The 14225-nt window shown below is 60.1% G+C and overlaps 1 protein-coding gene across 1 annotated transcript in view; it reads left to right on the top strand.

The window, feature by feature from the left end:
- The window catches only part of Bcl9l (BCL9 like), a 28996-nt gene extending 15584 nt beyond the window's left edge, over positions 1–13412 (top strand). The window contains 9 exon segments of the mRNA XM_042682765.1: positions 687–788; positions 1997–2382; positions 3040–3159; positions 6133–6272; positions 6274–6350; positions 6485–6569; positions 6653–8939; positions 9305–9586; positions 10174–13412. Coding sequence (XP_042538699.1) covers positions 763–788; positions 1997–2382; positions 3040–3159; positions 6133–6272; positions 6274–6350; positions 6485–6569; positions 6653–8939; positions 9305–9586; positions 10174–11267 — 4497 coding nt within the window. The 5' untranslated portion in view covers positions 687–762 and the 3' untranslated portion in view covers positions 11268–13412.
- Positions 13413–14225: the final 813 nt, after the last annotated feature.

Below are 14225 nucleotides of genomic sequence, written 5' to 3'. Positions count from 1 at the left end.
CCGCTCTGCCGCCCGCTCTGCCGCCCGCTCTGCCGCCCGCTCTGCCGCCCGCTCTGCCGCCCGCCCGCTCAGCTCTGCGCTCGGCCCTGCCGGAGGGGCGGGGGCGGCGGGGGAGGGGCGGCCCTGCATTCTTGCGGTCGGGGAGGAATCCGAGCCCGCGTTGCTGCTCTCCAGAAGAGCCCAGCTGCAGCCCCGGGGCCCCGCCGGGCCTCGCGCTGCCCGCCCGGGCCTGCCGGGATGGGCACGGGCTAGGCCTCGAGCTGGGGGCGGGGCGGGCCGCGCCCCCACCCCGGCCCCTCGGTGGCGGCGGCGCCCCGGGGCCCGGGCGCAGCGCTGGGGCGGGGCCCGCGGGATTCCCGAGCCCCGAGTGAGGGGCGTGTCCGGCCGCGGGGAGTCCCCGGGGGCCCGGGCCGCCCCACGCGGCCACCTTCGCCCCCTTAACCCAGCCGGGAGGTCTGCTGGCCCGGGACCGCCAGCCCCCCACCCCCGAGGGCAAGGTGGGGGAGGGATGGGGACCCGACTGGCCTCCAGGAACGCGACCCCGGCTGGTAGCCTACCCTTCCCACTCCCCCCCTGCCCTCGCCCGCTCGTTAGTCGCAGGCCTGTCGGGTCCTCCCTTCTATCCTCCCGCCCTGCTCCCCCTCTCCCCAAGTCACAAGTTTTCTCTTTGGGGCTTGTTGCTGCAGTCCGAGCTCCAGTACCGAGCACCTGGCTGGGCCCCGGGCACGCACAGGGGCCGTGGTCCCACTGTGTTTGGGAGCCATGAGGATCCTGGCTAACAAGACAAGGTGTGTGGATGACTGGAGGGCGGGGTGTGTGGAGCGCGGGCCGGGGGGCCTCGTGCCAGGGCTGGCCTGTGCTGGCGTGGAGAGGGGGCTCCCAGGCCACGGGGGGGGGGGGGCCTGGGAAGGCCTGGCCTCGCTCGGGCAGGATCTGCACCCCCAGCCTTAGCGCCGGGGCCCTGGGGCAGAGAGCACTGACAGCCGGCCATGCCTGCGTTTGGGTTCCTTCTAGCTCTTCCCTCCAAAAACGGTTACAGCCTGATCGCAGACCCCGGCTGCCCCTGGGGTGGGGTCCGCTGGGCCCCTCTGGCCTCAGTGCCAGTGTAGGGGCGGGAGGTGGAGAGCGGGTGGTGCCTGCCTCTCTCCGCCTCCCCAGAAGAAGCGGGCAGACAGGGCCAGGCGGCAGCAGCAGGACAGCAGAGCTGAAATAAATCTGAGCTGGTGTGGAATGAGGGGGGATAAATATCCTCTCCCGTGATGTGATCTTTCCAGCGGCTATTAATAGGTCTCCGGGGAGGGGGAGGCGGTGGGGGGAGCGGGCTGGAGCTTAAAGGGCCCGCAGCCCAGGCTGCAGGAATCCTTGGCTTCTAGCTGCAGTCGTGTCTGCTTGACATGCCACTCCCCTCCCCCCCTCCTCCAGCTCCAGCCTGCCGGCCCACCCTCTTCAGGCCTTCCCCTCGGTTCTCAGAGCCGTCTGGGCTGGAGGGTACCACTCTCCCGAGTGCTTTTCCCACCCCCCCCTCCCCTGGGGAATAGGGCTGGGACCTGAACTGGGTGACTCATAGGTCTGTAGCCCTCCCCTTTCTGGTGTTGGGACACCAGAGGAGAGTTGAGATTTGGGACCTTGAAAGGAGTTGGAAGACAGCAAACCCTAGGAGGGGGGGGGGGGCAAAGGATGGGTCAGGTGTTGCCAGGGAAATGTGCAGTCTGATGGGTATTAGGGTGGAGGGGAAAGAGGGGGCAGATTCTGCCAACCCAGAAGATCCTGGTTTTCACTTGAGTTGGGAAGAGGTATAGATGGGAAGAGACTGCCCAGGTAGACGGGGGGCCCTCGGCTTGTTGTTAAAGAGCTGTGGATGGAGATGGGGGGTAGCAGGTGGTCTTGAGGTGGCACTCAGCCTCCCCTCCCACCAGGCAGGATGGGGCAGTTCCAAGTCCGGGGAAGCCTGGGCCCAGTGAGGTTAACCTTTTGTGTCTTTCCTACCTTCTCCCAGGTTACCCCACCCCAGGAGGAGAGAAGCTCCAGGGAGCCCGCCGCTGTCCCCCCGCGGCCACTGCCCCCCTGCCCCAGCCAAACCAATGCACCCAGAAAATAAGTTGACCAATCATGGCAAGACAGGGAATGGCGGGGCCCAATCACAGCACCAGAATGTGAACCAAGGACCCACCTGCAACCTGGGCTCCAAGGGCGTGGGGGCAGGGAGCCATGGGGCCAAGGCCAACCAGATCTCACCTAGCAACTCAAGTCTGAAGAACCCCCAGGCAGGGGTACCCCCCTTCAGCTCACTCAAGGGCAAGGTGAAGCGGGAGCGGAGCGTGTCTGTGGACTCTGGAGAGCAGCGGGAGGCTGGGACCCCATCTTTGGATTCAGAGGCTAAAGGTACCCCAGTTCCTGAGCCCCAAAGATCTTCACATCATCCACAGCCCCAGATCCAAACTGTCCGGGAGGCCATGCCTCTACTTGTCCCTGGTTCTTCTCCCCTGGTTCTCACCCGAACACCTTTCTCTCACCCCTACCCTGTCAGCCAACCAGGTGGTTCAGGATGGGGCTTGACCAGGGTGCTGCCTAGGGGCAGGGCTGGTCCCCATTGCACCCCTGTATCCCCTCTGCAGCCTGAGGGGAGAGGGAGGAGCAGTCCTGCACACCTCCTCTGAGCCTCCTGCTATCCTCCTGGCTGGTAGGAGCCTTTCAGGGAACAGGCTTTGAGGCCTGGAAGAGTTGCAGAGGCCTTCCCTCATCTCCTCTCCCCTCCCCTCCCCTCCCCTCCCCTCCCTAATTAGAACCAGTTGTGGTTGGGGATTATGCTGTGCTTGGTATTGGGGGGGGGGAGGGGAAACAGGCAAGCGGGGCTGGAGAGAGAAATCAGAAACAAATGGTGGTGTGGTGGGGGCCAGGGACTGGCAAAGTGCCCACCATGGCCTGGGCAGTGCCCTCGGGAGTGAGGCAGCCCAGAGAGTGGCTCTGGGACTCTGGATATGGGAGGAGTGGGCCTTCTTGGGCACTCACTCCTTTTCTGGTCTGCATCGTCCTGGGCAGAGGTGGCGCCTCGGAGTAAGCGGCGGTGCGTGCTGGAGCGCAAGCAGCCGTACAGCGGGGACGAATGGTGCTCTGGCCCCGACAGTGAGGAGGATGACAAGCCCATCGGGGCCACCCACAGTGAGTACTCTTGATCCGGGATTCCCAGGATTCCGTGGCTGCCCTGAGGGAGCGTCTCTCCCACCTGGGACTTTATGAGGACAGAGTTGCGAGTCGTAGCCAAGACCAAGCTCAGGCTCCTGATCTCCCATCCCACCTCTCAGACTCAGTCCTTCCCTGGACTGACAGACAGCCCTTGTCTTCTGGATGCTCAACGGCCCCTTCTTCCTAAGGACTCTGGTGGATTGGGGTTCCTTCCTGGCCATCTCACCTATACCTCTACCATGAACGGCTGGCCTATGCTGCCACCTACTGGTCAGTAGAGGAAGGGCAGGAAAGGGCCACCCTCCCTGGGAGCAGGACAGTTGGCTCTGCTATTCAAAGCCATGCTAAGCCTGCATGTGAGAGACATGTGATTCACTACGGTGCCCTTTTCTAACCTCTGATGACCCTGGCATGTGCCCAGTGTATGTCACCAGGACGAGGAGTGGATGCACACTCCTCTTACTCTTTAATTGATCAGCATATATCTGGACCTCCCATGAGCAGAACCAGATGCAACCCTTACAGAAGTGGAAACAGCATGTGGAGTGAGTGCACCATGCTGTAGAGGGTCCAATATTAGAAGCCTGAACAGCTGGTACTTTAAAAGCCATGTCATCCTAGGTCTGCTCCTGCTCCCATGGGACTGACTGGTGGCCCATAGTCTTCGGCTGAACACTTCAGGGATAGTGCCATCCTTAGTTCACGTCTGTAACATTAGGCTGCATCGCTGTAGAAATTTTGAAAGACATAGGGAGATTAAAAGAGAAATTGTGAAGATTCCATGCCTAATACTTGGAATGTGTTAGGTATACTGCTTGGTTGCTTGGTTTCCCTCTCTTTCTTCCCTCCTTCATTTCTTCTTCCCTCCCTCCCTTCCTTCCTCTTTCTTCCTATTACCAAGGGCTTGAACTCAAGGCCTTGTCCATCAGCTTTTCCTGCTTGGAGCTGGAACTCTACACACTTGAGCCACACTTACATTCTGGCATTTTGTTGGTTAATTGGATATAGAGTTTTGAAGACTTTTCTGCCCTGTCTGACCTCCAATCTTGATTCTCCAGGTCTTAGCCTTCTGAATAGTTAGGATTGTAAGTGTGCTAGCATTCCATTTTTAAAGATTTCTTTCTTTCTTTTTTTAAAGCATGGCATCATGTTTGTTATAAAGGTGCTCTGCCACTTGAACTGTGATCCTCATGTCTAATCTTGCTGAGTAGCTAGGATTATATAGTCATGAACCACTAATACTTGGCCTCTTGAATCCTTCCTTAATGGAGAGGCAAATGAATGTAGGTGTTAATAGCTTAGGCTCAGAGGTCAGACTTGGTTTGTATTCCAAGAGTGCACTTGCTATCTGTAAATATGGGAAAAGACCTCAGTTTCGTCATCTATAAAAATCATCTACCTCATAAAGTCGGTATAAGGTATGAGTTGATCCATGTAACACACTTAGAACATTATCAGCTTGTATGATTATCATGGTTCTAGAAAGTTCCTTTGTGAAATAAATCCTCACCATAGCTTGTCTTATGCGTGTTCTAAGTTTACACTTTCCTCTTCAGGACAGTCTATGTATTAAGGCCAGCTCTCAAGTCTCCGCAGACTTCTGGCTTTGCTCTCCTATGCAAAAGTCCAGAGACAGGGTCCAGAGCAGGGTTATGATGGGGTGTATCAAGGAGGGGAGCCTGATGCTGGGCCTGGGGAAGGTGGTATGCTGCCCTGGCCCCCAGGAGGCTTCAGGCGGGACTGTCCCGTACTGTCCGCAGGCCAGGCCCTTCGATTAGTTTTTCTTGGCATGAGAATGGCTTCAGCCCCTTGAGTCATCAGTGACCAGTTTGGAACTTTTCTAAGGTAGGACTGAGTGAGAGTCAAGTTTATAACCCGGGAGCAAAAGTTTTCTTGGTGCTCAAGGTAGCTGGTCTCTTCTGACTGTTCCTGGGATGTCAGCCTGGGCTGTAAGGAAATTGTCTTACTGATTATCTGTGGAACTATGAGGTCAGAGGAAAGATTTTTTTTCTTTTTAATTTCATGTGTATGCACATATGTGTGCTGGTACTGGACTTGAACTAAGGTCCTGAGTGCTGTTCCTTAAATTTTCACCCAAGCCTGCCACTCTTAACACTTGATCCACCACTCCGCTTCTGACTCTTCGGTGGTTAATTGGAGATACAAGTCTCAGATCTTCCTGCCCAGACTGGTTTCCAACCACAACTCTCAGATCTCAGCCTTCTGAGTTGCTAGGATTACAAGTATGAGCCTTCAGCGCTCCAGCTACTACACTGCTTTTCTAATTCTATTATTCAGATTGATTTCTTTCTTTGTGACAGAGTTGATCATATTTCTTTGATTTGTCCTCTGCAAGGCAGGGGCTGGTGTTTCTATTTTGTAGACGAACAGATATGGTCAGTGGACACACACACACACACACACACACACACACACACACACACACACACACACACACACACACACACACACACACACACACACACACACACACACACACACCACACACTGAATGGGGCAGAACAGAGCTAAGTAGGGCTTCGGGTTCCAGTTCGGGCCTTGCTGGTCCTAGCTGGGTGTATGAGCTTAGGTGAGTTACTGCATCCCTGCCAGGCTCATTTCCTCCTCTGTAAACTGGAGTGTGATGCCTTCCTCCCCGGAATGTGCTGGTGACGTGAAAATCACACCCGTAAGTATCGAGCGGAGTGCCAGGCAACACTTCCCCTGCCCCTCCTGCCACACTGTTGCCTTCGTGGGCATAGACTGCTCTAGGGCAGGCCAGGGTAGAAGCCAATGGTGTGACAATAAATCACCCTGCTGGGTGTGTTGTAAGGTAGGGAGCACCCTAGGGTGGGGGCAGGGGGGTGGGGTGCGTTTGGGGGTACCGGCTGGTTCTTCTGCCAAGGCCCAGATGGGCCTTTCATGCACATTCCCTCACTTCTTCTGCAGATTGTAATGTAGCAGACCCAGCTATGGCGGCCCCACAGCTGGGTCCTGGCCAAACTGCCCAACTGCCCCTCAGTGAGAGCAGCGCTCCGGGCCCCCCTCATGGGCCCCCAGCAGGCCTGCGCACAGATGCCCCGGGAGGCGGGGGGTGGCGGCGGGAATGTGCCCGGAAAGCCTCCGTCCCAGTTCGTGTACGTCTTCACCACCCACCTGGCCAACACGTAAGTGCCTTGGGGGAGGAGGGCTGCCCTGCACCCTTGGTCTGGGGTCTCCAGGGAGCTCGTGGGGGGGATGCGGGTGGGCTCCCGTCTGCTTACTTCTTCTCCTGAGCGGTCTGCGGCCAACGCCTCCTCAGGGCTGCGGAGGCCGTGTTCCAGGGCCGGGCAGACTCCATCCTGGCCTACCACCAGCAGAATGTGCCCCGGGCCAAGCTGGACCAGGTGAGTGTGGTCCCCAGTTTGCCCCGGAGATGGGTGGGGATGCCCCCTTTCCTGTCTCACACCCTGCCTTGGTCCTCCTGCAGGCCCCCAAAGTGCCACCCACCCCAGAACCGCTACCCTTGAGCACGCCGTCAGCAGGCACCCCGCAGTCCCAGCCGCCCGCCCTGCCGCCTCCCCCGGCCCCTGGCAGCGCCCCCCCGGCTCTGCCTCCAGAGGGGCCCCCCGAGGACACCAGCCAGGACCTGGCCCCCAACTCGGTGGGCGCTGCCAGCACAGGCGGCGGGACTGGGGGCACCCATCCCAACACCCCGACAGCTGCCACCGCCACCAACCCTCTGCCTCCTGGAGGAGACCCCAGCGGTGCCCCGGGCCCAGCCCTGCTGGGGGAAGCCACTCCCACCGGAAATGGGCAGCGCAGCCTGGCGGGCTCCGAGGGTCTGTCCAAGGAGCAGCTGGAGCATCGCGAGCGCTCCCTCCAGACTTTGCGAGACATCGAGCGGCTGCTGCTCCGGAGCGGAGAGGCAGAGCCCTTCCTCAAGGGGCCCCCGGGAGGAGGCGGCGAGGGGGGGCCCCCAGCACAAGCCCCCCCAGCCCCCCAGCCGCCACCCTCCGGCCCTCCCAGCGGGTTGAAGAAGTATGAAGAGCCCTTGCAGTCCATGATTTCACAGACACAGAGCCTGGGGGGCCCCCCGCTGGAGCATGAAGTGCCCGGGCACCCCCCGGGGGGGGACATGGGGCAGCAGATGAACATGATGATGCAGAGACTGGGCCAGGACAGCCTGACGCCCGAGCAGGTGGCCTGGCGCAAGCTTCAGGAGGAATACTACGAGGAGAAGCGGCGGAAGGAAGAGCAGATCGGGCTACACGGCGGCCGCCCCCTGCAGGACATGATGGGCATGGGGGGCATGATGGTGAGGGGGCCCCCGCCTCCCTACCACAGCAAGCCCGGGGATCAGTGGCCCCCTGGGATGGGCACGCAGCTGCGGGGACCCATGGATGCGCAGGACCCCATGCAGCTCCGCGGTGGACCTTCCTTCCCTAGCCCTCGCTTCCCAGGCAGCCAGATGCAACGGATGCCTGGGTTCGGGGCCATGCAGAGCCTGCCCATGGAGGTGCCCATGAATGCCATGCAGAGGCCTGTGAGGCCGGGCATGGGTTGGACTGAAGACTTGCCCCCTATGGGGGGACCTGGCAATTTCGCTCAGAACGCCGTGTCCTACCCAGGTGGGCAGGGTGACTCGGAGAGGTTCATGACCCCCCGGGTGCGGGAGGAGCTGCTGCGCCACCAGTTGCTGGAGAAGCGGTCGATGGGCATGCAGCGGCCCTTGGGCATGGCGGGCGGCGGCATGGCGCAGAGCATGGAGATGGAGCGGATGATGCAGGCACACCGGCAGATGGACCCCGCCATGTTCCCTGGGCAGATGGCTGGTGGCGAGGGCCTGGCGGGCACTCCAATGGGCATGGAGTTTGCCGGAGGCCGGGGCCTCCTGAGCCCCCCGATGGGGCAGACCGGGCTGAGGGAGGTGGACCCGCCCATGGGGCCGGGCAACCTCAACATGAACATGAACGTGAACATGAACATGAACATGAACCTGAACGTGCAGATGACCCCACAGCAGCAGATGCTCATGTCGCAGAAGATGCGGGGCCCCGGGGACATGATGGGACCCCAGGGCCTCAGTCCTGAGGAGATGGCCCGGGTGCGAGCCCAGAACAACAGTGGCATGATGGGCGGCCCGCAGAAGATGCTCATGCCTTCGCAGTTTCCCAACCAGGCCCAGCAGGGCTTCTCTGGGGGCCAGGGACCCTACCAAGCCATGCCTCAGGACATGGGCAACACCCAAGACTTGTTCAGCCCTGACCAGAGCTCAGTGCCCATGGGTACCGTGGGCACCACCCGGCTCAGCCACATGCCTCTTCCCCCCGTGTCTAATGCCCCTCCTGGCCCTGTACATCCTGCGCCCAGCCGGGGCCTCGGCCGAAGGCCTTCAGACCTGACCATCAGTATTAACCAGATGGGCTCGCCGGGCATGGGGCATCTGAAGTCACCCACGCTTAGCCAGGTGCACTCACCCCTGGTCACCTCACCTTCCGCCAACCTCAAGTCACCCCAGACTCCCTCGCAGATGGTACCCCTGCCTTCCGCCAATCCTCCGGGACCTCTCAAATCGCCTCAGGTCCTCAGCTCCTCTCTCAGTGTGCGCTCGCCCACTGGCTCACCCAGCAGGCTCAAGTCTCCTTCCATGGCGGTGCCTTCTCCGGGCTGGGTGGCCTCACCCAAGACAGCCATGCCCAGCCCCGGAGTCCCCCAGAATAAGCAGCCGCCTCTCCCCATGAACTCTTCTTCCACCCTGGGCAGCATGGAGCAGGGTGAGTCAGCCGGGCTGGCCAGCGGGGCCTGGACTGGGTTGGTCTCTGTGGCTGGGGCGGGTGGGGACATTTGTGTTGGGCTTTCCTGGGGGGGGGGGAGCATGTGTGCCTTCTCAGCATTTTGAGGGGTCACACTTGGGAAATGCAGCCTCGCGGCCCCGCCCGGATCACTGGGAGAATGGGTGGGCCGCGGTTCACTTGGGTTTGGTGTTCAGTGAAATGCAGGGGTGTCCGAAGGAGTCAGGTGCAGCTTTTGGAACTGACCTCTTCCCCAGTCCCCTCCGCCCCACCCCCATCCGAGCAGCCAAATTCAGCCTCCCCTCCCCAGTCACTCCCCTGCTGTTTTTGTCTCCCCGCTTCTGTAGGTACCCTCCCGCCTAGCGGCCCCCGGAGCAGCTCCTCAGCGCCTCCTGCCAACCCTCCCAGCGGCCTCATGAACCCCAGCCTACCGTTCACTTCCTCCCCAGACCCCACCCCTTCCCAGAACCCCCTGTCCCTGATGATGTCCCAGATGTCCAAGTATGCCATGCCCAGCTCCACCCCGCTCTACCACAATGCCATCAAGACCATTGCCACCTCAGACGACGAGCTGCTTCCCGATCGGCCCCTGCTACCCCCGCCACCGCCACCGCAGGGCTCCGGGCCAGGTGCGGGGCCAGGAAGGGGGCCTTGGAAATGGGAAGAGAGACCCTGGGCATGGTGGTGTGAGGTCTGGGGGACCCCCCCCCCCCTCTGCAGGCATCTCGCGGAGCCCATCCCAGAGCACTTGACTGGTCTCAGCACTCTGTGATGCATCCGTGTGAGCTGGGCACCTGTGGCTCACACCTGTAATCCTAGCTACTCAGGAAGCGGAGGTCTTAGGATCATGGTTCAAAGCCAGAAAAGTCTGTGAGACCCTTATCTCCAGTTAACCACCAAAAAGTCCTAAGTGGAGCTGTGGCTCAAGCGATAGCCTTGAGCACAAAAGCTCAGGGACAGTGCCCAGGCTCTGAGTTCAAGTCCCAGGACCTACACCAGGAAAAAAAAAGGGGTGGGGGTGAGGGGTGCAGAACTTGGGCTCTTAGCGTCTAGCTTAATCACTTCTAGAACCTTTCTCAAGGCCAGGGACACCAGTGGTGAAAATTCCAGCTCCGTACCACTTGGCTAGGGAGTGGGGCCCGACGGGGATCTGCACCTCCTCCCCCAGCCGAGTGCAAACGGCTCCTAATACCCTGTCCTCTCTCCCTCCCTGCAGGCCTCAGCAACAACCAGCCCAACCAGATGCACCTGAACTCCACTGCTGCCCAGAGCCCCATGGGCTTGAACCTACCAGGCCAGCAGCCCCTGTCCCACGAGCCCCCACCCGCCATGTTACCCTCTCCCACCCCTCTGGGCTCCAACATTCCACTGCACCCCAATGCACAGGGGACAGGGGGCCCCCCTCAAAACTCCATGATGATGGCCCCAGGAGGCCCAGACTCCCTGAATGCCCCCTGTGGGCCCGTGCCCAGCTCCTCCCAGATGGTGCCCTTCCCTCCTCGGCTGCAGCAGCCCCATGGTGCCATGGCCCCCACGGGAAGCACGGGTGGGGGGCCCGGCCTGCAGCAGCACTACCCCTCAGGCATGCCTCTGCCCCCCGAGGACCTGCCCAGCCAGCCGCCAGGCCCCATGCCTCCGCAGCAGCACCTGCTGGGCAAAGGCATGGCTGGGCGCATGGGCGACACCTACCCGCCGGGGGTGCTCCCTGGGGTGGCATCAGTGCTGAACGACCCCGAGCTGAGCGAGGTGATCCGGCCCACCCCGACGGGGATCCCCGAGTTCGACTTGTCGAGGATCATCCCCTCTGAGAAGCCAAGCAGCACCCTTCAGTACTTCCCCAAGAGCGAGAACCAGCCCCCCAAGGCCCAGCCCCCCAATCTGCATCTCATGAACCTGCAGAACATGATGGCGGAGCAGACCCCCTCTCGGCCCCCCAACCTCCCGGGCCAGCAGGGAGTCCAGCGGGGGCTCAACATGTCCATGTGCCACCCCGGACAGATGTCCTTGCTGGGCAGGACAGGTGTGCCCCCACAGCAGGGCATGGTACCCCACGGCCTGCACCAGGGGGTCATGTCCCCACCACAAGGCCTCATGACCCAGCAGAATTTCATGCTGATGAAGCAGCGGGGGGTGGGGGGCGAGGTCTACGGCCAGCCCCCCCACATGCTCTCCCCGCAGGGCTCTCTCATGGGCCCCCCGCCCCAGCAGAACCTCATGGTGTCTCACCCTCTGCGGCAGCGCAGTGTGTCTCTGGACAGCCAGATGGGCTACCTCCCTGCGCCGGGCGGCATGGCCAACCTGCCCTTCTAGTGGTCCCGTGCGGGGCCGGAGCTGGGCAACACTGCAAAGATGCTAACCTTCCGAGTCTCTTCCCTCCTGTGTGGGATGGTCTGCGTCCGGGGGTGGGGTCAGGGGTGGGCGGGGCCTCGTGTGGGGGCGTGGCGTTTGTGGAAATCAGATGTGCTGGCAGCTTAGAGGAAGTGGCGGAGTGGTGGGAGGGGAGAGGGGTTGGGGATTGGGGTTTGTTCCTTCATTTTGGCCACCAGGACAGCCCCTCCTCCACCCCTCCAGTTCCTATGGAATCTGTATTCCCTCTGTCCTCGGCTCTCTGTTACCTCCCAGCCTTTCAGCTGTGCTTCCGGTCCTTGGGGGAGAGGAGGAGGAGAGGAAGGGTCTCTTCTCCCTCCGTCCCTTTGTCTGCTATCTCCTCATTGCTTCAGCTCCCCCCCCCCTTACTCTGCTCTTACCTGTTTGTTTTTGCCTTCTGTCTTCTCCTTCCACCATCCCCTCACTCACCCCTGCAGGCGGCTGGCCGGGTGGGCAGGTGCCAGCCGGAGCTGTAAATAGAGCACTGAGCTTTTGTGCCGGTTTGTGCGTGTGCTGTATTTCTGTGTTTTATAGAAGTCACACCCCCCCTCAAAAAAAAAAAAAAAGGGTAAAGGAAACCCTTCCCCCCTTTGCAAATAGTTGCCCCTTCCATTCCCTTGGACCCAGAGACACCGTCCTACACATCCACCCCAGAAAGGAGAGAGGATCTGCCCCACACCTGAATGAGGTCAGACCACCTGCTGGTGAGCTCCAGCCGGGCTGAGCTCCAGGGCGGCAGCCATGTGCTGCGGAGTGACAAGGGGCCCCACCTCCCGCTGGGGGTGTCTGGGTGCCCCTGCTGCTACATCTTAGCTGGAACTTGAAGCCCTTTGTCCCCAGTCTGGGGTGAAGGGAAGGAGGAAGGGGCAGCGACTGTGTGGCCCCCTTGAGTGGAGCCATCAGAGGGGGTGGCATGATGCCACAGGCGCTCTGGGCCACAGAACCCCCAGGGTCCCAACTCTCCCAGAAACCACCAAAGAGGAGCAGGGTTTGGCTGAGTCAGTCTGCCTCCTCCCTTTCTAGTCTCCACCCCCAAGGACTGAGTTGCAGAAGTGTGTGTGTGTGTGTGTGTGTGTATGTGTGTGTGTGTGTGTGTGTGTGTGTGTGTGTGTGTGAAGGGGAACTAGAGAGCACCCCACTGCCTCTGCCTGTCTACTCCTTGGCAAATCCTTCTGCCCAGGGCTCAGGGCCATGTACCAGACCTGTCTCCGCCCACCCAGGCGCAGCCACTGCCTCCTCCTTAGTCCTCTCCCTATTTCTTCCCAGAGCGTTCCCAGCCCGTCACTGGTCAGAGCCGAAGCCATACATGACTGGGCGTTTTGCCCCACTTGACCCCAGGAGTAAAGACTTTGCTTCCTTCCCTGCCTTGTGAGGTGGCAGGGCAGTTATCTGGCTGGGGTCTTTGCTGCCCTGCCTCTAGGGCCAAGGGCCATTCTAGACAGCGTCCTCTCCCAGGGCCCGTCCCCAGCCTTCCTGACCTGCCTGCAGGGTCTGGTCTCACCTTGGCAGCTGTAATACAAAGGGAATTAGTGCCCACTTCTCCCAGTTGGTGCTGTCCTCTTGGTCCACCATCAGCCAGGTCACATGCCACTTCCTTCTCCAGGACTAGCTGCAGGCTCCTGACTCCCTAATACCTCCCAGAGGCCATGCCCAGGGCCTCTGTGTGGTGGGGGGTCCTGTCCTCCCTCCTGGCAGGCACTCTGTCTTGTCCTGCCTCGACTTGGGCCCTCACCCCTGTCCTACAACTGCCCAGACTGTCCTGCTCTGTTTCCTGCCCCGAAGAGAGGCCTCAGACCACAAAGGCCCTCCCCATGCCCTCCTGGCGTCCTCTTCTCCTACCACTAGCTCCCAAGGGAAACGCCACAGGCCAGCCTTCTTCCCTCCATCCATGGCCATGCCCCTCGCCATTTTGTACCATTATATAAATATATATATAAATATAAATATATAAATACAATATGTGAAGACATCTTCGTTTTTATTTTGAAACAATTTTTAGGCTTGTTCCGGGGGTCTCTGTGCTGCCTGTACTGTATTGACCTGTTTTATAGGTGCCTTTTTATTAAAAAGAGAAAATTCAGAATACAATATGTTGCCTTTTTGCTTCTGTGTCTGGCTTCTCCACTGTCCAGCTTGCTATTGGATGCCAGGAGTAAAGGGGCGGGGGGAGGCGCATCGCCCTGTAAGAGCAGAGCCTCTTGGAGCCCAAGAGCTGGTTTGCCCAGTGGAGACCACCCGGGGAGCTTAGCTGATTAGCATTAGTGGGACTGGGCAGTCCACATGGGCCTTCAGCAAGTGTAGGAGGCTCTGATGCCACACCCCAAATCAGAGGCTGAGAAAAGGGAGTCCAGAGCTACCTGAGATGTCTCCCCCAGCCTGCCAGGGAGCGTCCTCTCAGGGGCAGGACAGAGCTTCCTGGGGCCTGAGGGATCTTTTATGCTGCCCTGCCTGAGGTGACTCAGTAGGTAGAAACTTCCAGAGAATCCTTTCAGTCTTTTTCTCTAGTCTGTTCTTAGTCTCCAGCTGACTTAGGTAAGTGCTCCCTCTGCTGAGACCAGGAGCCTTGGGCTGCAGCTGTGTCTTAGACCCTGAAGAATATGGGAAGGGAGGCAGGGCCGGAAGGAATAAGTTTGCCTACTTCCTCATCAGTGCCCAAAGCCCACTAGGACCGTGGCCCACGCTGGGAATTTTCTATCCACCTCTACTAGATACCTGAGCAGATAAGACAGCGGGGCTTTGGTTCCTACTCTTCCTCCTTGGAGTCTTCATTCCTTCACTGGGTCTGGGCAGCTGCCTTGCCCTTGGCTTTTCCTTAGGACACTGCTGAGCGTCCAGGGACAGGTGGTGTCTGTCCTCAGTGCTGTCCTCAGCACCGCTCCAGCATTGGTTTGGCTAGAGCCA

Source organism: Dipodomys spectabilis, unplaced genomic scaffold (assembly GCF_019054845.1).
Source record: "Dipodomys spectabilis isolate Male_0828 unplaced genomic scaffold, ASM1905484v1 ptg000076l, whole genome shotgun sequence".
Taxonomy (NCBI): Eukaryota; Metazoa; Chordata; class Mammalia; order Rodentia; family Heteromyidae; genus Dipodomys; species Dipodomys spectabilis.
This window is presented reverse-complemented; position numbering and strand designations above follow the sequence as displayed.